Below are 27,525 nucleotides of genomic sequence, written 5' to 3' on the forward strand. Positions count from 1 at the left end.
CTGCCTCTCCACCTTCAATTCCTTCCTATTCTGGGTGCCTCTTCTTTGACCCCCCTTCCCACCCTGCTGTCTTTTGACCTCTTCTGCAGCCCTATCCTTTGACCCCTTTCCTGGGTACCTCTCCTCTGACCTCTCCTATGCCCCTATCCTCTGATCCCCTCTCCTAGACACCCCTGCTCTGACCTCCAATCCTGCACCCCTACGGTCTGACCCCTCTCGTCCTGGACATCCCTTCTCTGACTCACTCCCGTCCATCTTCTTTCTGACCCCCTCAGCCTCTGTCTCTTTCCCTGCTCTGGGTCACCTCTTTTCTGATCCCCTTTCCCCTGTGTCCCCATCTTTTGACTGAAGCTTCCCCGACAGGTCCTCGTTCTGTGACCCCGCACCCTAGTCGCTGCTTTTGTAGCGCTCGGCCGCCAGGAGGCAGCACCCTGTTCGTGGGGCGGAGCCGGGTGCTCGTCTCCTTCCCCCCAGGGCTGGAGGGACCCCCCTCGGAGCCCGCCCACGCGAGATGAGGATGGTGGCCCGGCCCCCCCATGCCTTCCCCCTGGGGGCCGCTCCCGCCCAGCGCGCTTCCTGGGTGGGGCCGGGGCGGCTTCAAAACTCCCCGCTGCCCCAGCCGGTCTCCGCCGCCGCAGCCTTTCGCTCCCAGGGCCGTACCCCTCCCTCCTCCCGCCGCGGATCCGCCAGACAGCGAGGCCCCCGGCCGGGGGGAGGGGGGACGCCCCCTCCCGGGCACACCCCCGGCTCTGAGCCGCCCGCGGGGCAGCCTCGGCCCGGAGCGGAGGAAGGAGCCGCCGAGGAGCAGCCCGAGGCCCCAGAGTCTGAGACGAGCCGCCGCCGCCCCCGCCGCCGCCGCCGCCACTGCGGGGAGGAGGAGCGGGAGGAGGGACGAGCTGGTTGGGAGAAGAGGAAAAAAAAGTTTTGAGACTTTTCCGCTGCCGCTGGGAGCCGGAGGCGAGGGGACCGCTTGGCGCGGCGCTGTCCCCCAGGAGTCAGGACTTGGGGACTCCGGACCCTCCCCCCGCCTCGGAAGCTCGCTCCCTCTCTGGCCCCCACTCGGCGTCCCCCAGGCGCCCCATTCCGGACCAGCCCTCAGGAGCCGCAAACCCGGACTCACACGAAGACTTTATCACCCCCAGACCTCGGGCGCACCCCCCTGCACGCCACCCTCTATTCCCAGCCTCTCTCCTAAACCCCGGAGCACCCGAGGACTCTTCTCCCCCAGGAGACGAGATCTCTCTCAGAACTGCCTCAGCTTCCCCATTCAAGGCCACCCACCCTCTGGTTTCAGATCTTGCCCATCTCGGTTTTTCACGTAGGATACCGAGGCACCCTCCCCCCGCCCCGTCAGAGCCTCCCTTCCACCCCTGCTCCCTTCTTCCTGAGGGCCTCAACTTTCCCCCCAGACCTTCCTACCTCCCCCTGGGAGACCCCAAGCCCCTGCAGGGGCGGGGCCTCCCCCAACCCCATCCCCGTTCGCGCGCTCGGCAGTGCCGGGGGGCGCCGCCTCCCCCATGCCGCCCTCCGGGCTGCGGCTGCTGCCGCTGCTGCTGCCGCTGCTACGGCTGCTAGTGCTGACGCCGGGCCGGCCGGCCGCGGGGCTGTCCACCTGCAAGACCATCGACATGGAGCTGGTGAAGCGGAAGCGCATCGAGGCCATCCGCGGCCAGATCCTATCCAAACTGCGCCTCGCCAGTCCCCCGAACCAGGGGGAGGTGCCGCCCGGCCCGCTGCCTGAGGCCGTGCTCGCCCTCTACAACAGTACCCGAGACCAAGTGGCCGGGGAGAGCGCCGAGCCGGAGCCCGAACCCGAGGCGGACTACTACGCCAAGGAGGTCACCCGCGTGCTAATGGTGGAAAGCAGTAACAGTGAGCTCCGAGGGGCAGGGGAGCCGGGAGGGGAGCCCCCAGGGGGCGCCGGAGTGCAGGGGTCAAGGGGAGGAAATGGGCCCCTGGGGGCACCGGGATCAAGGGAGGTTCCAAAGAAGGTGGGGCTGAGACCCTCGCAGGTACCAGGTCTTGAAGAGGAGGAGTTAGGGAGCCAAGTAGACTGCTTTCAGGGGGCATCAGGAACATGCGGGATTGTGAGGGGAGTCCCCTGGAGGGACAGAAGCAGTTGAGGTGGGGAAGACTAGACAAGAATGGCGGTTGTGGAGTGGGGGCTGCAGAAAGGAGAGTTCGGTTTGGGAGAAGCGAAGACCCCAGCTTTTGGGAAAGGAGAGGCACGAGGAAGTTGACCCAGAGCTCGGGGGTCGTTAGGTCGTTGGCCAGGAAGGTTAGGAAAGTGGGAGAATGGACCACTTCCAGAGGGCGCGAGGAACACATGGGATTGGGGAGGGGAGGTTCCCAGAGAGAAAAACAGGGAGAATGATAAATACCAGGAGAGAAGGACGCGGGGTCGTGGGGAGGAGGCTAGCCGGAGAGAAGCCGACGCCCCAGGGGGGTGCCGGAGATGTGCGGGAAGGTGTTGTGGGTGCTTCGCATTGGGAGGTGAGAAATAGAGGGTGGAGCCCAGCGGAGGAAGCGACCACCCAAGAAACCTAGCCTACAGGGCATGTGAAGAGGTTTACAGAGAAGGGAGACAGCGTGGGAAAGGTGGATGGAGGGGGGAGGGGAAGTAGTGCGAGCCCCTATATGCCGCGGGGTGGAAGGGAATGGGCTAAATGAGGAGTCTGGCCTTCTGAAAGAAAAAGGAGGGGTGGATGGGGACGACTCTGCAAGCGGGGAGTGAGAACACGGAGCTGGCGGGGTGAGAAAGCCCCACGTGGGCGCCACGCGCGGGGGGAGGAGCCCCGCTTCCGCAAGGGGGAAGGAGGACCCCGCGGAGTTAAAGGCTGGGAGTCAGGACCCCAAAGTCTCAGTTCCTCTCGTGGAGCCTGGGGAAACCCCAGCGTCCGGTCGCCTCACCCTCCCTTCCCGTGCCCCGAGGGCGAGGAGGGGGGGCCGGGGATCGCGCGCGGAGCCTGGGGCGAGACGAGACAGGTCTGGTCCCCGCCCTTGCCGCTGCGTCGTCGCCCGCCCTGCTCACCCCGTTGGGGGTGGAGCGACCGCTGGGCCCGCCCGTCCGCGCCCGCGCTGGGACCCTGGAGTCCCGGCGCCCCGCGTGGCCCAGAGGCTTGGGGGTGATCCCCCGGGGTTCACTTTTTCGCTAGAGCAGTAGACTTGCCGGTCCCCGGGCTGCTTGTGCGCCCAGTTTTCGGGTCCAGCCAAATAACACGCCCCTCATCTGGTTCTCTCTTCCTTTTCCGTCCTTCACCTTCGTTGTAGAGCTTTCACCGATACCCCCCTCCCGCCCCTGTTCTTTCTCTCTAGACTGTCTCTGTCTCTCCCCGAAGCCCGCGTGCCTCCCATCTGCCTGTACGCCTTTCCTATCCCCCCGTCCATCTCTTTTCCTGTCTGTGCCCTTCTTTCTGTCTCTTCAAATCTCCCTCATCCCATTACCATCCCACTCGTCTCTCTGTCCGGGTGTGGGTCTCTGGTTCCTGTCTCTCCTCTCTCTCTTCCTCTCCCCGTGTCTCCGCGGTTTCCCCATCTCTCCCTCCTCCTTGCAGCGCGCTGACCCTGCCTGTCCTTCCTTTCTTTCTCCCTATCTGTCTTGCCCAGCCCCGGCTTTCCCCTTCCCTTGGGGTGTGCTCAGTAACCGCTGGGCCAAGAGTAGGGTTTGTGTATGGGCGCAGGGCAGGGAGTGGTGAGGAATAGGGGGAGGGGGCTACAGGATGGGGTTTCCTCTGTCATTCCCCCTCAGAGCCTGTTTCCACCATCCCTCACCCCCACTATAGGAGACCCAAAGCAGTGGCTTCCAAGTTGATCCAGGAGTTTATGGTCTGCCTTCTCACCCCCACCCTTGAAATTTTCCTAGACTGGAAAATGGCCTTGTTAATTCTCTTCTTCCCCTGCAGCCATTCTTACCTAAGAATGTCATGAACTTCTCTAACCAGCTAAAGAGAGAGTTAAGGGAGGAAGCAATTAATAATAATAATAGTCATTGGCAGGGAGACAGCATAGCCTAGGGGATAAGAGCACCATTTGGGAACCGGAGGGCCTGAGTTTGAATCCCTCCCCTGCAGCTTCCTAGCTATGTGACCTTGGGGCAAATTGCTTCACTTTTGTGCCTCAGTTTCCCCATCTATAAAATGGCTATAATAGTATTTTCTTTGTAAGGTTTAACTATTTTAATGCTTGTAAAGTACTTTGAAAAGCGAGCGCTCTTTAACACACACATTATTGAGTGACTGCTGTATGTATGCAGGCTCTTGTGCTACATGTTTTCCCTGGATTGTCTCATTTATTTTGCACTGTGTTCTGCCATGGGTCCTCATTTTACAGACGAGGGTCTGCAGATCAGAGAGGGGAACTCTTTGGCCCAAGGTTACACAGCGCATCAGTAAGGAGAGTCTGGATTGGAAGGCAGGGAGATTGATGTTACGGTGATTTCCCAAAGAATAACAGGAAACCAAGGCCCAGAGAGGGGCTGTGACACAGTCTGGAGGCAGCAGAGGCATTGTCTGATCGGAATAGAACTGTGCTCCGTTGGGTTTTCAATGTTGATTTTGAGGAAGTAGATGGCCAGGCCTTTCTGCAGTGAACTTGCATTTAAGGCTCCGAGTGCTGGGGAGGCCTAAGCAAGCAGATCAACCCCCCTTGATGGCGGCCTTTGACTGGGTGGTCCATTACAGGTGATGCTTCATGAGAGAGGAGGGTGGTTAGGACCCATTTGACAGAGGGGGAAATTGAGACTCAGAGGGGAGAAACCACTCGCCCAAGGTCACACAGTTAAAAAGTGTTGACATTGAGCTCCAACCCAGGGCTGTCTGCCCTGGAGCCAGGGCAGACTTGGGGTCCACCAGCTCCCCCGCCCCTGCTGAACCGCTGCCATCCTGTCTCCCTGCTCTTCCCATCTAGAAATCTATGACAAACTCAGGCATGGCTCACACAGCATACATATGCTCTTCAACACATCGGAGCTTCGAGAAGCAGTGCCTGAACCCATGTTGCTTTCCCGGGCAGAGCTGCGCCTGCTGAGGCAAAGTTTAAAAGTGGAGCAGCACGTGGAGCTGTACCAGGTGGGAGCACGGGCCAGACAGGTGGGCTGAGCTGGGGTGTTGCTGGTGGCCATGTGGGGCCATAGGAAGGCTGGTGGCCACGAGGTCCATACCCATGAACTCTGAAGTATTCTAATTGTGGAGGATGGAATAGGTCAGACCAGAGCATCGTAGGGCTCTTTGAAACTTTCAGATGTAGATAGCGTCCTAGAATGTTAAACACTCAGACGGTTGGAATCTTAAAAGCTGGACTCTTTAAGAATGCAGGACTCTTGAAAGCTGCAGTCTCTTCAAAGGTTGACACCTCTAGAACTACTCTGTCCAATACGGTGCCCACTAGCCACATATGACTATTTAAGTTAATTAAAATGAAATCAAGTTAAAAACTCCATTTCTCAGTCTCAGTGGCCGTATTCCTAGTGCCTTGCAGTCAAACGCTAAAGCCCCGGTGGCACTGTGGTTATGAGCTACAGCTGCTAACCAAAAAGGTCAGCAGTTGGAATCCACCAGCCATTCTTTGGAAACCCTATAGGGGCAGTTCTGCTCTGCCCTATGGGGTCAGTATGAGTCGGAATCAACTTGACGGCATATTGAACATTAGACCTGCAGCATGAAAGGTGTTACACACTCTTACAGCAAGAGAACCTTGTCCGACCTTAGCTTGTTGGAGACTTGAGAACTCATCTGTATACGCTCAGCCCTAGAGGGTTATATCCCCAGCCCCGGGGACTATTCCATAGCCTTGGCATCCTTGTAGAACCTTAGTCTCCCGGAACTTCTTAGGCTTAGACACTGTGGAATTCCTGGAACAGTATTGAGCCGTGAGCGTTATAGAATGACATCTGACATAAGCCCTTAGAAAGTTATAGACGCAGAATTCGGGTGTCAGAGTTGCTGAACCATACACCTAAGCAGACTCCAGAAAGTTAGCAGCAGAATCTTAGCATCATGGGCTGCCCAAGTTTAAGGTACCAGCATTTACCAGTGAGGAAACTGAGGCCTCAAGAGGGAAAGAAAATGCCACAGCCCCCCAGCGAGGCAGAGGCTGAGCTGCTGGACGTGGTGCCCTGACCCCTGGCCTGGGGCTCTTTCTGCACCTCTCCTCTTAGGGGTGCTGTGGGGGCAAGCGGTTTCTGCAAGACCCCATGATGTGCATGTCTGGTAGGCTGGTGTCTGGGGGCCATTCGGGGGAGCAGATGGTATGGGGGGGCCCAGTCAGTGTATGTAAGGGGCATGGCAGCATCTACCTACTATCTCTCTTTCCCATTTATTATCTCCCAGAAATATAGCAATGATTCCTGGCGCTACCTCAGCAACCGGCTGCTGGCCCCCAGCGACTCATCGGAGTGGCTGTCCTTCGAAGTCACTGGAGTTGTGCGACAGTGGCTGAGCCGTGGAGGTGAGGTCTGCTCACCTGCACCTCCCCCCTTTCTCAATAGGTTGACTGCATTTTTTGTCCTGGGGCCAGCCTGCCTAGCATACCTCCCCATGAGCATGTGTTGGTGTCTAAGAGCTGAGACCTGGCCCTCCCCCTGGAGACTCAAACCTGAGTGACTAATTGATTAATCCGTGAATGGTTTATAGCCCATTTCCTGAGCACCTGTCCTGTACTCTGCCCTGTGCTGGTTGATGCTAGGGACACGGCAGTGACTGAAACAGTTCCTTGGGGAGGCCAGGAACACATCTTTGACTAGGCAGTGATGACCCGGACAGGGCTGCTATGGGGAGCCCAGAGGAGGCACCTGCCCCAGCCTGGGAGTCAGGGAGGACTTCTTGGAAGAGGGGGCATCTGAGCTAATCTCTGGATGAGTAGAATCAGTTGAGCAAAGAAGGGACAAGAGTGTTCTAGACAGAGGAAATAGCCTGTGCAAAGGCCACAAGTTCAGCATCCAGAAGAGACCTGTGTCTGTCCTGTTTGTGGCCCAGTCCACAGGGCCCATGTCTCCCTTCCATACCTCTCTCTCGTTCATGCATTCATTCAATAAAGCAAACAGTTGCCTGCCCTGTGCCCGGTGGTGTAGGGGACACAGTGATAAACAAGACAGCCCCAGGTCCTGCCCCCATGAGGCCAACAGGTACTACTAGACACTTAGGAAGCCTTGCCAGAGTTTCCCAGATGAGAAATGATCAAGGCCAGGACTGGGAAGGCTCAGGGGTCAGGGCCAGGAACAAGGAGGCACAGGCAGAGAGGGCAGGGCAGGGCAGGGGAAGCCCTAAGTGCCGTGGGAGCCCCGAGGAAGCCCCAGATCCCATGGCGGGGGTCCCAGAGGGCTCCCTGGAGGAGAGTGATTGTGTTGAGACTCACAGGATAGGTAGCAGTTTGGCCAGTTGCAAAGATGGGGCCTGGGAGCGGATGGGGGCTGCTGAGAGGAGTGTTCTGGGCAGCTGGACAAAGGCCTAGAAGGGCCTCATCTGTTGGTCAACGCTGAGCCCTGAGCACCTAGCACAGGGTCCAGCACATAGTGGGAGCTTAGGAAACATCATTCACTCATTCATTTGTCCCCCACTGGCCACTGGGAAAGAGCCCAGGCTTGGATTTGGATACCAGCCCTACCTTTTCGACCTGTGTGACCCTCGCTGGGTCACTTCCTGTCTGTGTGCGCCACTTCTTTGTGTTTTGGTGAAGATTAAAGGAGTGTCTAGAACAGAGCCTGGTATCCGGGACACGCTCAGTAAATGTCCACTTTAATGACTGTGGGCCAGACCGAGTGGGAAACAAGAAAGCCAAGTATCCATGCCCTGTGCAGCTTGTTTTCTGCTCTTAAAACTGCAGAAATAAACAGAGCCAAACGCAAATATCAGAGAGGGATAGAATGAAAATGCAGTAAGAGTGGGGAGGGTCTGTGGCCCTGAGGGCCTCCCCAAGGAGGTAACATTTGAGCTGAGGCCTGAAGAAAGGAAGAGAACTGGAGCAAAAGAGGTGCAGACACAGTGCACAACAAATGAAGAAGCAGGAGAGGGCTGTGGTTTGCCTCCTCCTTCCTCTTCCCCAGGGGCTGGGTGAGCCTCACTCTGACTGGTTCCCTGTCCCCACTCCCACAGGGGAAATAGAGGGCTTTCGCCTCAGCACCCACTGCTCCTGTGATGACAAAGACAACAAACTCCAAGTGGAAATCAAAGGTGAGGTCAGGTTCCCTGGGCCAGCCCCTGCCTGCTGGTTCCCCCTGGCCTTGATCCGTCCCGCTGAGAGAGAGAGAGAGTGTGTGTGTGTGTGTGTGTGTGTCACACCAATCCATCCCTCTGAGAGACTATGTGTGTGTGCTCCTCCCTGGCCTGACCCCTAATCATCCTTCTGAGTGTATGTCCGAGTCTCCTTCCCCCATCCCTCAAACTATCCCTCTAAGTGTGTGTCCTCCCCCATGGATCCACCCCTCTGAGTGTGTGTGTCTGCTCCCCTCCCCTCATGGATCCACCCCTCTGTGTGTCCCCTCTCCCCATGGATCGACTCCACTCCTCTGAGTGTGTGTCCCCTCCCCTCCCCCATGCATCCATTCCTCTGAGTGTGTGTTCCTTCCCCGCCTCCAGTGGATCCACCCCTTTGAGTGTGTGTGTCCCCTCCCTTCCTGCCATGGTTCTACCCCTCTGAGTGTGTGTGTCCCCTCTCCCCATGGATCCACTCCATCCCTCTGAGTGTGTGTCACCTCCCCTCCCCCCATGGATCCACCCCCTGAGTGTGTGTGTCCCCTTCCCTCCTCCCATGGGCCCACCCCTCTGAGTGCGTGTCCCCTCCCCAACCCCCCATGGATCCATCCCTCTGAGTGTGTGTCTCTCCCCTCTCCCCCTCCTCACCAAAGCAGGGCTGAATAACAACCACCGCAGAGGTGACCTGGCTGCCATTCATGGCATGAACCGGCCCTTCCTGCTCCTTATGGCCACCCCCTTGGAGAGGGCCCAGCACCTGCACAGCTCCCGGCACCGGCGGGCCCTGGACACCAACTACTGCTTCAGGTGAGCCTTGGAGCCTTTGGCTGAGCCCTTCCAGGCTGGACCTGACCAGTGTCTGCTAACCAGACTCTCTGGTTGGGCATCTGGCTGCTGCTGTGCCCTGGCTGAGTGTTTCCTTCAGCGTGGAGGGTGCAGGAGATGAGGTCTGAGTCCTAGAATGCGGGAGTGTTGGAACTGAAGTCTTAGAATGTTGGAATCAAGTTACTTTCTTGCTGGCGTGTTGGAATCAGAGACTGTTTGGATTTTGAACACCAAGAAAATTGGAATTCACTCTTGGGAGGTTGCTATGTTGGATTCCTATATTGTTGATAGGTTGGGGGTCTAGAATGATGGGATCCTAGATGGTTAGACTTTGGTGTTAATTACTGAAATCTTAGAATGTTGGAATCTTGGGAAGCAGGAATGTTGGGATCCTAGAATTTGGGAATTCAGAATTGGAAGGTTGCCCATATTGGACTTCTATAGTGTTGGCAGATTGGATTCCCTAAATGTTGACAGGTTGGAGTCTTTGAGTATTGGGCTCAGAATGATGGAATTCTGTGTTAAAATATTAGGATTGACAAATGTTGGAGTCAGAGAGAAATTTATCTCAAGAAAATGGCTCACATGGTTGTGTAGGCTGGCAAGTCCCAAGTCCGTGGGTCAGGTATTAGGCTGGAGGCTTCTCCTGACTCACACAGCTGCAGGGGTGGATGAACCCAAGATCAGCAGGTCAGACAGTAGGCTGCTGGCTCACAGGCTTTGAGGCTAATGAATCCCAAGATCAGGGTAGTACGACAGGCCACTGGCTCAAGTCCCAGGAACTGGAGGTCAGATGATGATGAGCCAGATGCAGGATCCAGAGTGAGTAAAAGCCAGCAAGCTTTGTCAGAACATCCAGATATATTGGATGCAGGCCACACCCTGAGAAAACTCCCCTTACAACTGATTGGCTGATCACATCATGGAGGTGATTACAGTATATCGCAAAACAGAGCATAACTACATCATTACATAACTGGCAAACCACTGAGAATCATGGCCCACAACCCTAACCATCATAGCCCACCCCTTGTCAACTTGGCACCTGTACACATCTTAAACCATACACAATCTCTAAATAAAGACAATTACAAAGTCATACTTGTGCCTAACATGATACAACTAACATGCATGCAACAAAATTCACACTGTTCGCATTTACATCTTATAGTTTATAAGAGAAAAAACAAAAAATTTTGATGCACACATGCAAGGAAGAAATACTCATAACAATCACATTCCTTGTTTCTGCAACTGGTCACATGGTTGTAACTAGTATTTAGAACTACTTTCTTCTACCACCCATTCCTATTCCCTTTGCCCTCAGCAAGCAGCTCAGCTGGTTGTGGTTCTTTGTCCATTAAGTGCTGTCACTTACTTGGTCCCTACCACTATGGGGTCCCATCAGCTCTATTGTAATTAGTTGTCTTAATTCAATTAGGGCACTTGCCACTGTCAAATAAGATTTACATAAAATAGCAATCACAGCAGTCTTCCAGGATGCTGGGGCTCCTGTTCCAAATTTGTCCCTCACCATTGTGGTAAAAGGTGTGTCCTCTGGGCACCCCATTTATGAGTCTGTGGGTCTAACCTGATAAATCCACTCAACATGCCAATTTCCCTAAGCCTTTGGATACCTTCTACAGTATACCAAGGCAGGTCTGGTACTTCAACTTGATTTAGTGTAGGTCACCACATAAACCATGCTTCAGTGAACCAACCAAATAAACTTAGATTCTTTCCTAACCTCTCAAGCTGAAACATTGAATGAAGAATCTGTGCTTAGTGGGCCCATGTCAATAAACTCAAACTGAACCAACTTTATGTTCCTCGCACCATTATCCCACACCCTTAGTAGCCATTCCCACACATATTCCCCAGGTTTCTGTTTGTACATATTAGAAAAGTCAAGCAGTTCTTTTGGAGTATAGCATACCTCCTCCTGGGTCACACTTTGTACTTCACCTTTTGGGGCTTGCACTGGGTTTGGTGGGGATTTAAACGTCTAGTTTTAGGTCTAGAAGCAAAAATGGGTGGTGGGGATGTGTTCTGAGAACATTTAGCAATGTCTTGTAAGGCATCTGCCTCAGGCAATGCCCCAGGCAATACTCAGATGCCGCCCCAGGTCATACTTCAGATAGAGACTCTTCAGACACAGCTGGGTTAATCTCATCAGATGGGGGTGGAGGGGATAATGGTTTTATTGGGGAGGGTGGTTTAGCAGACAAACATGGAGTAATCTTTTCAGATGGGAGTGGGTTCGTTCTTTTGGCAAGAATGATTCAACAGAATTTAGGGGCTCAGTGTCCCCAGCTTCCTGATTATCTGCCCATATGTCCCCAATCCAAGTTTCAGGATCCCATTTCTTATCCATCAGTGTTCTCACTTTAACTTCAGACACCATTCAAGGTTGGGAATTCAATTGGCATTGTAATTCAGCCACTCTTACCATAAGACTGAGTTTGTTTTTTGGCAATATAAGTTTTGTTTCTACAGTAAATAAAGCTTTCAGGGCACACGTGGCAACTTTGAGGTAGTTCATGTGGCGCTTGGGCTGTGACTCTGAAGCCTGGAGCTCATGTCTTTCTTTGACTGCTTTCTCTAGTGAAAGTAGGGCCAACCAACCAGCTTCCTTATTCTTCTCACTCTGACAAAATTGTAGAAAAATAACAAATATGCGTCCACCTAGACACTCACCTCCCACCAATACTTGATCTATTGGTGATATTTTGCGTATTTCTATCGCCACCTCATGCTGTAGATTAGCAGTGCCGTCTTTACTACTGGAAGAAAAGTCATCAACATCCTTAAGACCAGAGTTGAGAACCAATTTAGAAAACTCATCCTTACAATTTTATTTCTCTAGAGCCACTCTCAGTATCAAATGTCTTAGGCTGAGTTAGTTCTCTAGAGAAGCAGAACCAGTGAAGTGTGTGTGTGCCTATGTATCTATGTATTTATCTCAAGTAAATGGTTGTAGAGGCTGGCAAGACTCAAGTCCATGGGTCAGGCATCAGACCGCAGGCTTCTACTGAAGCACATAGGCTGCATGGGCTGATGAACCCGAGATCAACAGATCAGATGGCAGGCTGCTGGCTCATGAGCTATAAAACCAAACCAAACCCACTGCTGTCGAGTCGATTCCAACTCATAGCAACCCTATAAAAAAACCAAAACCAAACCTAGTGCCGTATAGCAACCCTATAGAGGCTGACAAATCCAAGATCAGCAGGTAAGACAGCAGGCTGCTGGATCATAGGCTGAGGAAGCCAATGAATCCCAAGATTAGGGCAATACAGCAGGCCCCTGGCTCAAGTCCCAAGAATTGGAGTTCAGGTGGTGATGAACCAGATGCAAGATCCAGGGCAGACAAAAGCCAGTGAGCTTTGCCGGAGCGTCCTTATATATTGGATATAGACCACACCCTTGAGGAAACTCCCCTTGCCACTGATTGTCTGATCACATCAGATCACATCATGGAAGTGATTACATTATATCACAAAATGCAGCATAACTACATCACTACATAACTGCCAAGTTACATCATGACATAACCGCAAAATGACATCATTGCATAACTGTCAAACCACTGAGACTTACGGTCCAGCCAAGTTGATGCGCAACCTTAACGATCACAGTTGGTATCCTGGAAATGTTGACAGTCAGTGTTAGGTTGTTAGAATCTTGGAATGCTGGTATCTTAGAAAGTGGCAGGTTGGACCCCTTGAGTGATGGACTCAGAAATGTGGAATATTGGAATGCAGTATTGAAATGTTGGAATTCAAGATCTTCAAGAGTTGAAACATGGGAACCTTAGAAAGTTGGAAGTTGTTGGAGTGTTAGAATCTTGGATACTAGGATATTGCAATCTAAGGTTGAAATGCTGGATTCCTAGAATGTTGAAATTCAGGGTTAGAATGTTGTGTATTTAGAATGATATCCTGACCTTGTCCTTCCCCTGTTTAAAATGTTTTGGGGTGTCTCTGGGCGTTGTGGAGGTCCCTGGGTGGTGCAAACAATTTGTGTTCAACTACTAATGTAAAAGTTAGTGGTTCAAACCCACCCAGCAGCTCTGCAGAAGAAAGGCCTGACAATCTGTTTTCATAAAGATCATAGCCAAGAAAACCCCATGAAGCAGTTCTACTCTGGAACACCAAAGGTTTGCCATGAGTCCGAGTCGACTCTATGGCAATGGAGTTTGTTTTTTGTTTTGTTTTCTGCGCTTTGTTACATGGTGTTCCCCCTGCCAAAAACCAGCCCCGCCCTCAGGCTCCTTCATCCCTAGATCCCAGCAACCCCTGTGAATGAATGGATTGTGGCCTTGAGCACCAACAGCACCAACACTGCAAAGAGAGACAGCCAGCACATGAGCCCCAATAGGTGTGGACATGACATCACCTAGGTAGGAAGTCTTGCCAAAAATTGAACCTGAATCTGATCAAGATTCTGGATCTAACTACCCATTTTCCAGAAATATGGGGACAGAGAAACATGTTAAACAACACCACAGGCACGCAATCAGCAAAATGCAAGTTATGGGAAACTTGACCAGTTTCTTCAGCAAATACAATGCAAAGGGAAACTAGAGAGAGATGGTACTGTAGATTTTTAAAAAATCTTGAGACGTATCAATTGCAATGTGTAGATTTTATTTGAATCTTGATTTATACATCCAAAAAACCGAACCTACAGCTGTCGAGTTGATTCTGACTCATAGCGACCCTACTGGACAGAGTAGAACTGCCCCATAGAGTTTCCAAGGAGCTCCTAGCAGATTCAAAGTGCCGACCTCTTGGGTAGCAGCCGTAGCACTTAACCACTATGCCACCAGGGTTTCCTGATTTGTACATACCATTAAAAAAAAAGACATTTATGAGACTGTTTGGAAACATGAACACTGGATATTTGATGATAATCATCAAGGAATGGTTGTTAATTTTTTTTTAACCTGTTAATGTGGTTGTGTTTTAAAATAGTTGTAATTCTTGTAGAGACATATATTGAAATATTCGTGGATGAAATGATATAGTGGATGGCATGTGCTTCAGAATACTCCAGTGGGATCCATACAATGGAGTATTATTCAACCATAAAGAAAAATGAATCCTGATGCATGCTATGACATGGGTGAACCTTGAAAACATATTATGCTAAGTGAAACAAGCCAAACACAAGAGAATGAATACTGTATGATCCCACATATGTAAAACATCTAGACTAGACAAATGCACAGAGACAAAAATTTATTATTATTTTTTTTACCAGAAACGGGAAAGCGGTAAATGAGGAGTTATTGCTTCAGGGGTACTGAGTTTCTGTTTAGATGGATTGAAAAACATTTGAAAACGGATAGTTGTGATGGCTACACAACATAGTGAATGTAATTAACATCACTGAATTGTACACTTGAAAAATGGCTAAATTGGCAGAATAATAATAATAATCCAACAGGGGGAGAGAAAATGGGTAGGGGTAGAGGTATAATGAAATTGGTCATGAGTCGATAATTGCAGAAGCTGGTGATTGTGAGAGTTCAAGATAAAGTTCTCTACTTTTATGTAGATTTGAAACTTTCCATAGCAAAAAATTTTTCTTATGCATCTCAAACACCAGATCTGCTGGGAAGCTTTCCTGACCCCTTTCCCAACAGCCATGGTGGATCTGGGACCTCTGGGCCTCCATTGAGACTACATGTAGTTTTAGACCCCTTTATTAAAAATAAAAAAAAAAAATTTTTTTTTTTTTTTCTATTTAATCAAGCCCTGTCTTAGCGACCTAGTGCAGCCGTATCAGCAGTGCCACAGTGGGTGGCTTTAAAGAACAGGAACTTATTTTCTCATAATTCAGGAGGCTAGAAGTCTGAATTCAGGGCACTGGCTCTAGGGGAAGGCTTTCTCACTCTGTCAGCTCTGGAAGAAGGTCTTTGTCTCTTCAGCTTCTGCTTCCTTGGAGATCTCCATGTGTCTTGGCATCTATCTTACCCCATCTCTCTCTCTGATCATTCATTTAATCTCTTTTTATATCTCGAAAGAGATTGACTCAAGATGCACTACACTAATCCTGCCAGATCTGAAGATCTGACTCTTTGAAACCTAGGAGATCCAGGAAATCATGGCCCCACCCTTTGAAACTGAGAAGGCCCAGCTTCCTGTGCTCCTTCCAGTTGTTGCGCTGATCTCGGGGCTGCTTCATGGATGGCCCTTTTCTTTTACTGGAGGACAACAGATGTAGCTCTTTTGGCCTGTTTCCTGCCTGTAGAATTCCAAGAGGCAGACAGCATTCTTTCCTTTCGTTCTTTCTCTCTCCCCTTCAGTTTAAGCTGATAGGTTTTCTGCTGTGGTAGTTGATTAGATCCATCAGTCACAGGCTTACTCTCTTTAACAAAAGATTGTGTAGACACATCCTTGGTGAACATTCTAGGACACATGTCCTTAGTTTGTACAACAGGATTTTCCAAATATTTAAGTTATGTTTCCATTTTCACAGTTCATTTTTAAGTCCATCTCTTTCCTCTCCCATTTTGCTGTACATGGCAAGGAGAAACCATGCAACCTCTTTATGATCTTGCTTAGAAATCTCATCAGCCAGATATCCAAGTTCATCACTGACAAGTTTTACCTTCCACCAAACATTTGAACATAATTCAGACAAGTGCTTGCCACTGCATAAAAAGCATCACCTTTCTTCCATTTTATTTTTTTCGTCCATTGTCCAACCACATGTTCATTATTTTCTTTTAAAGCTTCACTGGAAGCACATTGAATGTCTGCATTTCTAGCAACATTCTGTTGCTGGTTCCATATGTCTTCTCTAGGATGGTAGAGGATTTCTCTGTAGCTCTTCTCACTTCCTTCTGAGCCCTCATGAGAACTACCAACTGGAACTATCCATAATTCTACCGACAGGCTCTTCAAGGCAATCTAGACTTTTACTATTAGGCACCTTAAAACTCTTCCAGCCTCTACCCATTGCCCAATTCCAAAACCGCTTCCACATTTTGTATATCTGTTAGAGCAGCACCCTACTCCTGGTACAAAGTTCTGTCTTAGTTATCTACGGCTGCTATAACAGAAATACCATGAGTGGATAGTTTAACAGAAATTTATATTCTCACAGTTTAGGAGGCTAGAAGTCCAAATTCAGAGCACTGGCTTAAGGGAAAGGCTTTCTTTCTTTGTTGGCTCTGGGGGAAGGTCACTGTCTCTTCAGCTTCTTCTTCCTGGTTCCTTGGAGATCTTCATGTGTCTTGGCATCTATCTTACCCCATCTTTCTCTCAGCTGCCTTGTTTAATCTCTTTTCTCTCTCAAAAGAGATTGACTCAAGATACACCCTACACTAATCCTGCCTTGTTAACATGACAAGGACAACCCATTCTCAAATGGGATTATAACCACAGGCATAGGTTAGGATTTACAACACATATTTTGGGGGGGACATAATTCGATCTGTTACAGGGAGGCCCTTCTTTGTCTATTTCAGCTTCTACTAGCCAGCCATCTTTGGCATTCCTGGGCTTGTAAATGCATCTGTTGTATTTGTCTGTCTTCAGATGGCGTCTTCCTCTTGTGTGTGTCTATTCTGCTCTTTTTATAACTCAGAAGTGAGTTACCAGACTCTGCCATGGCCTCATTAACATAACAGAAGAAAACTGTTTTCAGGCAAGGTCTTATTTATAGGTACAGGGCTAGGATTTCAACATATACTTTTGGGGGACACAATTCAATCCATAACAGACCCTGTTGGGTCTTAATAGAGAGGACAAGAGAGGAGCCTTTCAAGGTCAAGGACCACGTGTATCACGGGGCCTTGAATGCAGTAGACCCCAGATGTATACTGAACAAATAAGTAAGAGAGTGCATCAAGATCACCTGGAGGTCTTGTTAAACATGCAATGTCGCCTGTCCTTCACTCCTCCCATCGTTTCTGATTCAACAGGTCTGGGGTGGGACTCGAGAATTTGTATTTCTCACAAGTTCCTAGGTGATGCTGTTGGTCCAGGGGTACCATGTGGAGAACCTCTGAGTTGAATAACAGAATCACAGACCGTTCAAGTCTTAGGACCTCAGAGCCTCAGCCAGAGCTAGATCAGAAGTTAAAGATTATTCTGGACTGGCCTTTTGTGATTCCAGGAGCCCTTTGAGAAGCCTGAAAGCCTTTCCCTGAGAAATGTGTACACATACACACATGCACGTGCATTTGGCTTCAGGGGGTCAGGACCCTCCCTGAGCCCGCCCATGGACTTCTTGATGCCTCCTTGGTCCTTAGGTTAACAACACTTTATTTAATCCAGCATACTCTTCCCCCCCCTTTGGTGACATGGGGAAACTGAGGCTCAGTTAGATTTCAGAGGGACCAGGCTGAGCTCACAGGGATCTGTTTCCTGACTCCCTCCAGGGGCTCTCCAGCTCTTGCAGAGGCCTTGTCTTGCACCCACCACCACCCCCCTGCCAGAGATCCTTGTCATTGCCTCCTCCCCTTCTGCTTCAGCTGGCATAATTACCAGGTGAGGCCACAAGCTCTGGAATCTCACAGAGCTAGCTGTGAGCCTGGCCCTGGGCGCCGCCACTTATATGCTGTGTGTGAGCAAGCAATGTCCCTCTTCTCTGAGGCTCGGTTTTTTTTTCTTTCTTATTTTATTGTGGCAGAATATACATAATTTGCCATTTTAACTATTTTTTTAAAATTAATTTTTATTGTGCTCTAAGTAAAAGTTTACAAATCAAGTCAGTCTCTCATACAAAAATTTACATATACCTTGCTATACACTCCTAACTGCTCTCCCTCTAATGAGGTAGCACAGTCCTTCCTGCTCTCTCCCCGTGTCCATTCGGGCAGCTTCTGGCTATTTTAGCTCTTTTTAAGTGTACGGTTCAGTGACGTTAATTGCATGTACCATGTTGTGCAACCATCACCACTATTTCCTAAGCTTTTTCACCACCCCAAACAGAAACTCCGTAGCCATGAAACGACTCAGTTTCTTAATCCCCTAAATGAGGGTAATAATAAGACTTGCTTCATGCTGTTTTGAAATTATCTATTGATTGACTTTTTAAAATAATATTTTGCTGTGTTTTTGGTGAAGGTCTACACAGTAGTTTCGGTTTCCATTCAACAATCTCTACACCAGTTGTTCAGTGAGATGGGTTACGTTCTTCACAGTGCATCAGCATTCTTCTTATTTTCGTTCTGGTTTTTCTGTTTCTGTTAATCTAGTTTCCCTGCCCTCTTACATTCTTATCTTTGTTTTAAAGTAATTCGTGACCATTTGGTCTCACGTAAGTGATTTTTAAAAGGAGCATAGTTATTGATTAGTTTTTAAATAGGAAAATACGTGTACATGGACCCAAACCCTGAAAGAAGGGTGTTCAGAGACACCCCCAGCTCTGACCTCCAGGCCCTCTTTGGAGAGGCAGCCACGTTGATCATATTTCTATATCTCCTTCCAGAGCTGGTCTCACATGACACACTTATACATACCCATATATTATTTTTTTATCGTGCCCAAATGGTAGAGCCTTACGCACTGCTATTCTGCAACTTGCTTTTTTAAAACATAATATAGTAAACAATTCACTCACATTTGCTGAGGACCTACTGTGTGCCAGGCATTGTTGTGGGTCCTGGGGATACATTAAAGGACAAAATAGATAAAAATCACTGTCCTCAGAGGAAGACAGGCCATGAACAGAGGAACAAATAGATCTTTGATAAATTAGCAGGTGGCAATATGTTCTAAGAAAGAAAATAAATGAAAGGAAGGGGACAGAAAGAAATAGATGCTGGAGACTATTTTTCCTATTCTTATTTAAAAATTTTTTATTATGGAAAATTTCAGATGTACACAAAAGCAACAAAGATAGAATAATGAGTTCCGGTGAACTCTCATCCCGCTGCAGTTGTTATCAAGATTTCGCCACACTTCAGATACAGGCGTTTTCATATCTTCTTACATAACTGCAGTGCTATTATTACACTGAACAGAATTAACAAGCATTTGGATTGCTGTTTTGGGGTAGGATGGTCCGGGAAGATCCCTCTGAGGTGGTGACATTCATTCATGTAACTGGTATTTATTGAGCACCAGGCACTGTGCTACGAATTAAAAAAATAACCCATTGCCGTCGAGTCCATTTCGACTCATATTCACCCTGTAGGACATAGGAGAGCTGCCCAGTAGGGATTCCAAGGAGCCGCTGGTGGATTTGAACTGCTGACCTTTTGGTTATTAACCGAGCTCTTAACCACTGTGCCACCAGGTCTCGTTCTAGGAATTAAACCTCCCCCCTCCACAAAAAAAAATTTTTTTAAGCGTGCAGTGGTTAAGAGCTCGGCTGCTAGCCAAAAGGTCTGCAGTTCCAATCCACCAGCGACTGAGTCGGAATTCACTGGACGGCAAAGGCTTTTTTTCCCCGATGGATGATCCGTCGCTCCTTACAGGCTTGTTTTGTGCGTTGCCTGAGATTGGTTATTTATGACGGGAAGTTCTCAGTCAGTGTTGGCAGCTATTATTACTATTCCTGTGATTGTTGTTATCGTCACGGGAGGTGCAAGGGGACCAAGGTGGAGATGCGTTTGAGGGGCGACCTAGGGATGGGACACACAGCGGGAGAAAGGGTGCCGGCCTGACTCGCCGCCTGCCGACCTGCGCTCCTCCGCCCTCAGCTCCACCGAGAAGAACTGCTGCGTGCGGCAGCTGTACATCGACTTCCGCAAGGACCTGGGCTGGAAGTGGATCCACGAGCCCAAGGGCTACCACGCCAACTTCTGCCTGGGGCCCTGCCCTTACATCTGGAGCCTTGACACTCAGTACAGCAAGGTGCGTCTGCCCCGCGGGGCCAGGGCTGGGCTGGGGGGAGCAGGGACGGAATTTAGGGGAGAGGAACAGAGGTAAATTGAGCCACATGAATTGTCAAGAGATCAGGGGCAGAGGGAGCCCTGGTGGCCCAGTGATTAAGAGCTCAGCTGCTAACCACAAGGTCAGCCGTTTGAATCCACCGGCGGCTTCTTGGAAACCCACCCCAACCGGCTTGGTTTTTTGGAGGGGCAGAGAGAGACAGAGAGATGGGGAGTAGCTAAAGAGATGGGGAGAGAGGCAGGAAGCTGAAGACAAGGTCTGAGCAGGGTGAGAGAAACAGGCAGGGGAAAATACAAATATGGGCAGACCGACAGAGGGATAGAGAGGAGGAGAGAGACAGGGAGGTGGAAGGAGAACAAGATAGAGAAATGGAGAGTCAGAATGATGAGAGAAAAAGGCAGAAGGAGAGCGAGAGAAAGACAGCGGGACAGAAGCCAAGGGTTGAAAATAGGGAGCAATAGAGATTGAGAGAGAAAACCAGAAAGGTGGGGAGAGACGGAATAAGGAGTAACAGAGAGAGATGGGGGCAGAAGGCGGGAAACAGAGGGAGATGGGGAGACACAGAGAAGGGAGACGGACAGCGAGAGGCGGAGGATGGGAGGCAGGCGGGCCGGGTGGGGACACCTGCCTGCGAGCCCTCACCCCGCCGGCGCCCCGACCCCGCAGGTCCTGGCCCTGTACAACCAGCACAACCCGGGCGCGTCGGCGGCACCGTGCTGCGTGCCGCAGGCGCTGGAGCCGCTGCCCATCGTGTACTACGTGGGCCGCAAGCCCAAGGTGGAGCAGCTGTCCAACATGATCGTGCGATCCTGCAAGTGCAGCTGAGGCCCCGCCCCCGCCCCGCCCGGCAGGCCCGGCCCCGCCCCGCCTCCCGCCGGAGGGGGGGCTGTATTTAAGGACGCCAGCGCCCCAAGCTCACCTGGGGGCCCATTAAAGGTGGAGAGAGGACTGGCGGTCTCTGTGTCTTTGGGGTGCTGACTGGGGTCTCACTCCCGCCTCCTCCCGTCTCTCCCTCTCTTTCCCTCCCTCCCTCAGTCATTTGACTCTCCACATTTGCTGCGCACTCATTAGGCTCCAAGTACCCGCCTCCCCCTACCAGCAGGAGAGTTCCTGGGTAGCGCAAACGATTAAGCGCCTGCATTGGGCTGCTAACCAAAAAGGTCAGCAGTTGGAATCTACCAGCCGCTCCTTGGAAACCCTGTGGGGCAGTTTTACTCTGTCCTATAGAGTCAACTATGAATCAGAATCGACTGGAGGGCAACTAATTTGGGTTTTTTTTTTTTTTTGTTGTTTACTAACCTAAAGGTTGGTGGTTCAAACCTATAGAGTAGTTCTACTCTGCACACGCACACACGGGGTTGCCTTGAGTCAACATCTACTCAACTGGCGACTCACAGCAACAATGGCTCTCTAGGCACCGTGAGCACGAGGGAATCTAGGAAACCAAACCCATTGCTGTCCAGTGGATTCCAACCATGGCGACCCCATGTGTGTCAGAGAAAAACTGCTCCGTAAGGGGAAACAGGTCACCAGGCCTTTCTTCTGCGGTGCTGCTAGGTGGGTTCAGCCCACCAACGTTTAGGTTAGCACCTTCGGCACTGTGCCCAGTGCCTTCTATTAATTCACTCATTTAATCACTACTGAGTATAGGAATTCTGATAACACCCACATTAAAGGTGAGGGAACTGGAGCCCTGAGAGGTTTAGGGAACAGGTCGGAAACAGTTCCTGCCCAGCAGAAACCTGCTTTCTGGGAGGAAACAGACAATACAAAATAGGTGTTCAGTGGTAAATGGCATAAAAGAGATGACTTTGAGGAGAAAGAGCTCCTCAGAGGAGGTGGCAGTTGAGCCCAGATGTGAAGGCTGCTGAGAAGCCAGCCTGGAGGAGGATGGGGGGAGAGTGTCAACCAAGTGAAGGCCTGGAAGTGGGGACAAACTTGGGGTGTGCTAGATAGGGAGGAGGGGCCAGTGTGTTTGGAAGAGTGTGAGGGAGGTAAGGGTGATGGTGGGAGCTTAGTCAGAGCATGACACCCCACAGGCCAGACGGTAATAACACTCCTATGTGCCAGGTCTCTACTCACTGGCTTCCTTTGCCCCATGACTTGATAGAGCAGGGGTTGGCAGACTGCAAGCCGCCAGCCAATTCCAGCCCACCATTTGTTTTTGTAAATAAAATTTTATTAGAACATAGCTGTGCTCATGCGTTTACATACATGTTGCCTGTGGCTGCTTTCATGCTAATAAGGGAGTTGAGTAGCTGGGACAGAGACCTTACAACCTGCAAAATCAAAAGTATTACTATCTGGCCCTTTATAGAACAAAAAAAGAGAAAAAGAGGCAACCCCTGCTATAGAGACCATTGGATCCCCATTTTACAAATGGGGATAGTGAGGCACAGAAAAGTATATTACTTGTTTATGCTCTCACAGCTAGGTGGCCTGTTCAGGGCCGATAGGCATGACCCGTGCGTTGGCACTGACTCCCAAATCACAGGGGCCTGTGGGTCCTGTGAGAACTTACTCTGAGGCTGATTGGGAGTCACAGCAGGCTTCTGAGCAGAAGAGGGGTGTGCTCAGAGGGCCCCTGGCTGATGATTGACAGTAGACCGAATGGTGGGGGTGGGGGAGGATGGTTGAGGGAGACCAGCGAGGAGGCGACAGCCCTCATCCAGGTCAGAGAGGACTGTGGCCTGAGCCACGGTGGGTCTCTCTCTCCTGGCTCTGTTTCTTCCCATCTGCCGCAGTCTGCTTGTGAATTCTGTCCTGCTTCCTCTTTCTCCTGACTCTCGGTTTCCCTTCTTTCTCCCAAGTTTCATTTCCTCCCTCTCGCCCTCCCCTGCCTTTCCCAGGGCCAGGGGCCCCTTGACTTGCTCCTCCTCCTTCCAGGACTGTCCTGGGAGGTAGGATGCTGTGGATGCCCATGTCCCCTTGCCTGTGGGCATGAGAGGCCTTGGCAGCCCTGGGTCTGGGTGAGGGTGGCCTGGGGCCCTGGAGGGGGCTTCGCAGCTCAGCCCAGGAGTAGAAACGGGGTAACTTCTCCTGCCCCAGGTCTGAGGTTTGGAAGTTCACTATGCTAGGACATGCTGCCATTGTCACCAGCCTCGCCTGTGGAGACAGCACTGAGGCCTGGCCCCCAGTCGCAGAGACACATGCAGGGACACAGTGATGTGGTCTGCAGTTGCTGCAGTCCTTTGAGGATGTGGCACACACACACACACGTGCATACACACATACACACAGGCTCAGATAAGCACAGTGCCCCACAGCCCCACACACATTCACCTCTCAGAGCCACACTGGACACAGCGTCAATGGAGACTCCTGCAGAACCCGCGATGCATGGACTGTGACACCTGGCTGCAGTCACAGCACACATACACAGGTACAAATAGAGAACGTGTCGCCCCATCACATAAACACACTGCCTGGCCTTGCAGTGTGGCACAAGCAGAGACTTCGGTAGGGATGCTTCCAGACACTGTCACCCGGGTACATTCTGTAGGGTCCTGGTCACAACCAGCACACACCCAGATTCAGACAGTGCCACACACTGACACACACATCCCAGCGCCAGAGCCCATCAGGAAGTGAAACATAGACTCAGGCAGAGATCCACTAACAGTTTTACAAACATCCTCCATGGGGTCACGGTCACCAGCAGACACAGTGTGGAGGCACAGGGAGGCCTGACACACCACAGTCCACCCAGACAAGCCACACACCGAGACTGGACGCATCACGGTCTCGCAGGCTGCCACAGGCGGTCATGGCCTCTCTTGGGTTGACACTGCACACCCTCCCACACACTGGAGCCTGGGGAATCCACATGGCCCTATAGACAACAGCCCTCCCATCATACCCAGACACATTGTCACACCCTGGGGCCCAGACAGCAGCTCCCACACACCCAGACACACCCCCACTCCGAGTCACAGACACGGCCCTTACATGCCCAGCTCGTGCCTCGGCCTGAGGACAAGTAATGGCCACGCACCCGCACTGGGCTGCTGCCGCCTCCCCGGCCCACACCTCGCCCTCGTGACACGCCCGCCCACCTGCCCCCGGGCTGCCCGCTGAGCTGGCAGGCGGGACTGGGGAAGGGAAACTTGTGGGCTCAGCACCTTCTCCCACCACATGCACGCGGGGTGCGCTGCCCCTGCCCGGCCCCTGGCACCCTGGGCCCACTGGTGGCCAAGCCCTGGCAGGACAAGCCTGGCCCTGCCCGCAGCCAACCGCAGGGGCAGGGCAGGGGGTTCGGGCCCTGCTCCCCTCCCCCGGCCCAGTCCGCCCTCCCCTCTGCGGGTAGGGCAGGCAAGCAGGCGGAGGGAAGTTGTGGGGGGAGCCTGGGTTCCGGCTGGAGCCCCAGCTTCCCGTCCAGCCCCCACGGGGCAGGAAGCAGGACCGGGGGAGGCCAGCTCAAGCCTTCCTGCCCCCTCCCCCAGACAGGCTGGACTGGGGTCAGTGTGTGTGTGTGTGTGTGTGACAGACACAGAGTGAAAGAGACCCTGTTCCCCCCAAGTCTTTGGGCTTACAGAGTGTTAGTGTGTTTTGTGTTTCCGGTGTGAGTTTGAGTGTGTTCAGAACCTGTGTGACAGAACCTGTGTGTGACAGAGAACCTGTGTGTGTGAGAGAACGTGTGTGTGAGAGAACTGTGTGTGTGAGAACCTGTGTGTGTGAGAGAACGTGTGTGTGTGAGCACCTGTGTGTGTGAGAACCTGCATGTGAGAGAACTTGTGTGCGAGAGAAGAGAGAACCTGTGTGTGAGAACCTGTGTGGGTGTATGAGGGAGAACCTGTGTGTGTGTGAGAGAACCTGTGTGTGTGTGTGAGAGAACCTGTGTGTGTGTGAGAGAACCTATGTGTGTGCCAGAGAGACAACCTGCGTGTGTGTGTGTGAGAGAGTGCACAAGAGCAGGTTTTGTGGTGTGAGTTTTGTGTTTCTGGCATGGGAGTTTCTAACCCATCAGCCCGTGCCTCGTTATCATGGGGATTTTCAGTGTGTGTGTGGCCCCAGCACGTGTTCAGCTCCATGTGTCTGTGACAGTGCTGCAGTTCTGGTGTGCACGTCTGCGTTTCATGTTTCTCTGTGGGTTCTTGTCCTGGCATCGTTTGACTCGGCAAGTCTGTGTGTGAGTGGGGATTATCTCCCAGGCGCTGTTGTATGTCTGAATTTTTTTCTCAACAGCTGTGCTGCTCTTTTCTCGGTGTAAATTTGTGCATTCTTAGTGAAAGTTTGACTTGAAATGTGGGTGTTTTCCGTGTAAGTTTATAGGACTACGAGAAAGACATGTTTCCAGGTGGTGTTGGGGATTTTGTCTGTCTTACGCATGAGCTGTATTTTCAGCGTGTGTTTGTGTATGTGTGTAATAGTTCCCAGTGTTTGTGTCCGTGGGCGTGTTGTTTCTGGGTTTTGTGATCAGTGTGTGCGTCGCTGCTATTTTGAGCACGTTTATATGTCTACATGGTGTGTCTCCAGCATGCCTGCTGTCGTTCTCACAGCGTGTCTGTGTGTCTGTGAGAGGGCTGTGTGGTATGTCTGTGTGTCCTCATGGGTTAGTGTTCTCTACCTCTGTGGGCGTCTGGGTGTCTGTGAGCAGCTGCTGTCTGCATTTTGTGTCCCACACGTGGGCTGGTGACTCTAGCCTCTTTCAGGGGTTGTATGGTCTCTATCTTGTGTCACCCAGAGGGCATTTCTAGTTCTCTCAGTGCGGGGAGGGGGGTGTTCTCAAAAAAAAAATATTCTCCAGCAGCTGTTTAAAGTGCGGGCCTGCATTTTGTCCTAGTGCTTTCAAAGGAGGGGGAGTCGTGTGTCCCCAGTGCCTCCGCTGACATCCTGTGCAACCAACGCCTGCTGGCCTCCATGCCCAGTGGAGGCTGTGCCTGCGGCACATCCCTTTGCCGGCTGGTGCCACGCTGGCTCGGGGCTGGCTGTGGCGGCAGGCAGGGCAGGGCAGGGGCTGCGGTGGGCACTGGACCTGCGCCCGGCCCTCGGTATAAATATCCCTGCTGCCTGTGGCTGTGTTTACGCGGCCCCAGCCCGGGGGCGGCCGTGGCCCAGCGGGTCCTGGGGGCGGGGGTGACCAGGCCGCAGCACAGACATTTCCTTCTGGCCAGACAGGCCTGCAGCCTTGCTGTCCTCCTCCCGCCTCCTCTCTGGGTGAGGGTGAGGTGGGGACCCCTCGTTCCTGGCTCCCAGGGGCCACCCGTGAAGCTGACCTGGGCATCCTGGCTGGGCCTCCCAGGGCCTGGGAGACAGAGAGGAGGGGGCCGAGAGCGAGACTGAGCAGCGAGAGGGATAGGAAAAAATGAGGGCCCAGAAGAGAGTGGGGGGGGGTAACTGAGAAAGGGCTGAGGAAACAGGGTCACAGGGGCTGTGACAGAGCCCAGAGACCGAGACGGAGGGAATGACAAGAAAGAGGCAGCGGAAAATGAGGGAAACAAGGAGGGAGGCTCTGCGAGAGGGAAGGTGAAAAGTGACGGGGACACAGACAGCCAGAGAGGTGCAGGGACGGAATGAAAAGTGACAGAGAAAGGAGGAAGGCAGGCAGAGGAAGAAGAAAGGCATGAGAGGTAGGGAGAAGGGACAGTAAGGGGCAGAGACAGGGATAGAGTGAAGGGAGGGAGGGAGGAAGACGCAGAGACAGATGAGCGAAGGTTTTAGCTTTGGCAAGAGGCAGAGGTGTAAGGCGTGGGGGGAGGGACAAGCAGGAGCTGAGAGGCAGCCAGCAGAGTGGGGCCAGGGCCAGGAGAGACCAGAGACATGGGGTGCGGGAAGGGGCTCACCACCCCCCACCCCGCCCCAGGCCCTTGGTCCCTGACTCAGCCCCTCCGCCCACCCCACCTCAACTCCAGCACCTCCAGGTCTCAGTTGCTCAGAGGCTGACCAGAGGTGTGTCTCTCATCACCCCAGCCCGATTCTCTGAGGTTTTCCCTCTGTCACCATCTCTCTTCCTGTCTCCCCATCTAATCCCTGCCCGTGACCAGCTCCCCCTCTGTTCCCCAGCCATAGATGTTCACTTCTCAACCATCTGACTAACCCTAATTCTGACTCAGTTGCTGTCTCTCACACACACCTCCCTTTTTTCCTTTTTACTACAGAACACATGGGGTCTCCATGAGTCAGAATTGACTTGATGCCAACTGCTTTTTAAAAATATATATAAGAAAAAAACTGTTTATGGCAAAATATGTACTAAACACATTTAATGATAGATCAGTCAAAAATGTGCCTGTCACTAAGGGCTGATACCTCTAAAGTGCAGTCTTACAAACTGATGGCACAAACACAAGTACCTAAGGGATGTCACTCTTCTCTGTGGTTTTCCAAACGGTGGGACCCCAAAGATCCTGGGGTGTAGCTGGCTGGGTTGCCTTGGGCCTCTTTGCTGTTCCCTCTAGGAGGCGGGATACGGATGTACTACTACATAGGGCTGTTGGAACATCGCTGCCCAGGCTGTGGAGGAAGGTACCTAGCACATTTGGGGGCGGAGGTGGGGCAAAGCCATTAGCTGTTACCATCTAGCACTCTGTCAGTCCTTCCATCTGAGGAAGTCTGTCTGTCTGTGTGCTGTCCCTCTATCTCAGCCCAGCCCTGGACTGCCCCCGATATCTACAGGCAGGCTAGTAGAATGGTTTCTAGGAACGGCGTAGTTCTAGAGC

The 27,525-nt window shown here is 51.7% G+C and overlaps 1 protein-coding gene across 1 annotated transcript; it reads left to right on the plus strand.

The window, feature by feature from the left end:
- The first annotated feature begins 1,511 nt into the window (after positions 1 to 1,511).
- On the plus strand, positions 1,512 to 25,949 carry TGFB1 (transforming growth factor beta 1). The gene is made up of 7 exons (XM_049902294.1): positions 1,512 to 1,872; positions 4,906 to 5,066; positions 6,327 to 6,444; positions 8,088 to 8,165; positions 8,843 to 8,993; positions 19,675 to 19,828; positions 20,534 to 25,949. Exons 1-7 carry the CDS (start codon positions 1,518 to 1,520, stop codon positions 20,690 to 20,692), a joined length of 1,176 nt encoding a protein of 391 aa, XP_049758251.1. The 5' UTR covers positions 1,512 to 1,517; the 3' UTR covers positions 20,693 to 25,949.
- Positions 25,950 to 27,525: the final 1,576 nt, after the last annotated feature.

Source organism: Elephas maximus, chromosome 11 (genome assembly GCF_024166365.1).
Source record: "Elephas maximus indicus isolate mEleMax1 chromosome 11, mEleMax1 primary haplotype, whole genome shotgun sequence".
In the NCBI taxonomy this organism is placed as follows: Eukaryota; Metazoa; Chordata; class Mammalia; order Proboscidea; family Elephantidae; genus Elephas; species Elephas maximus.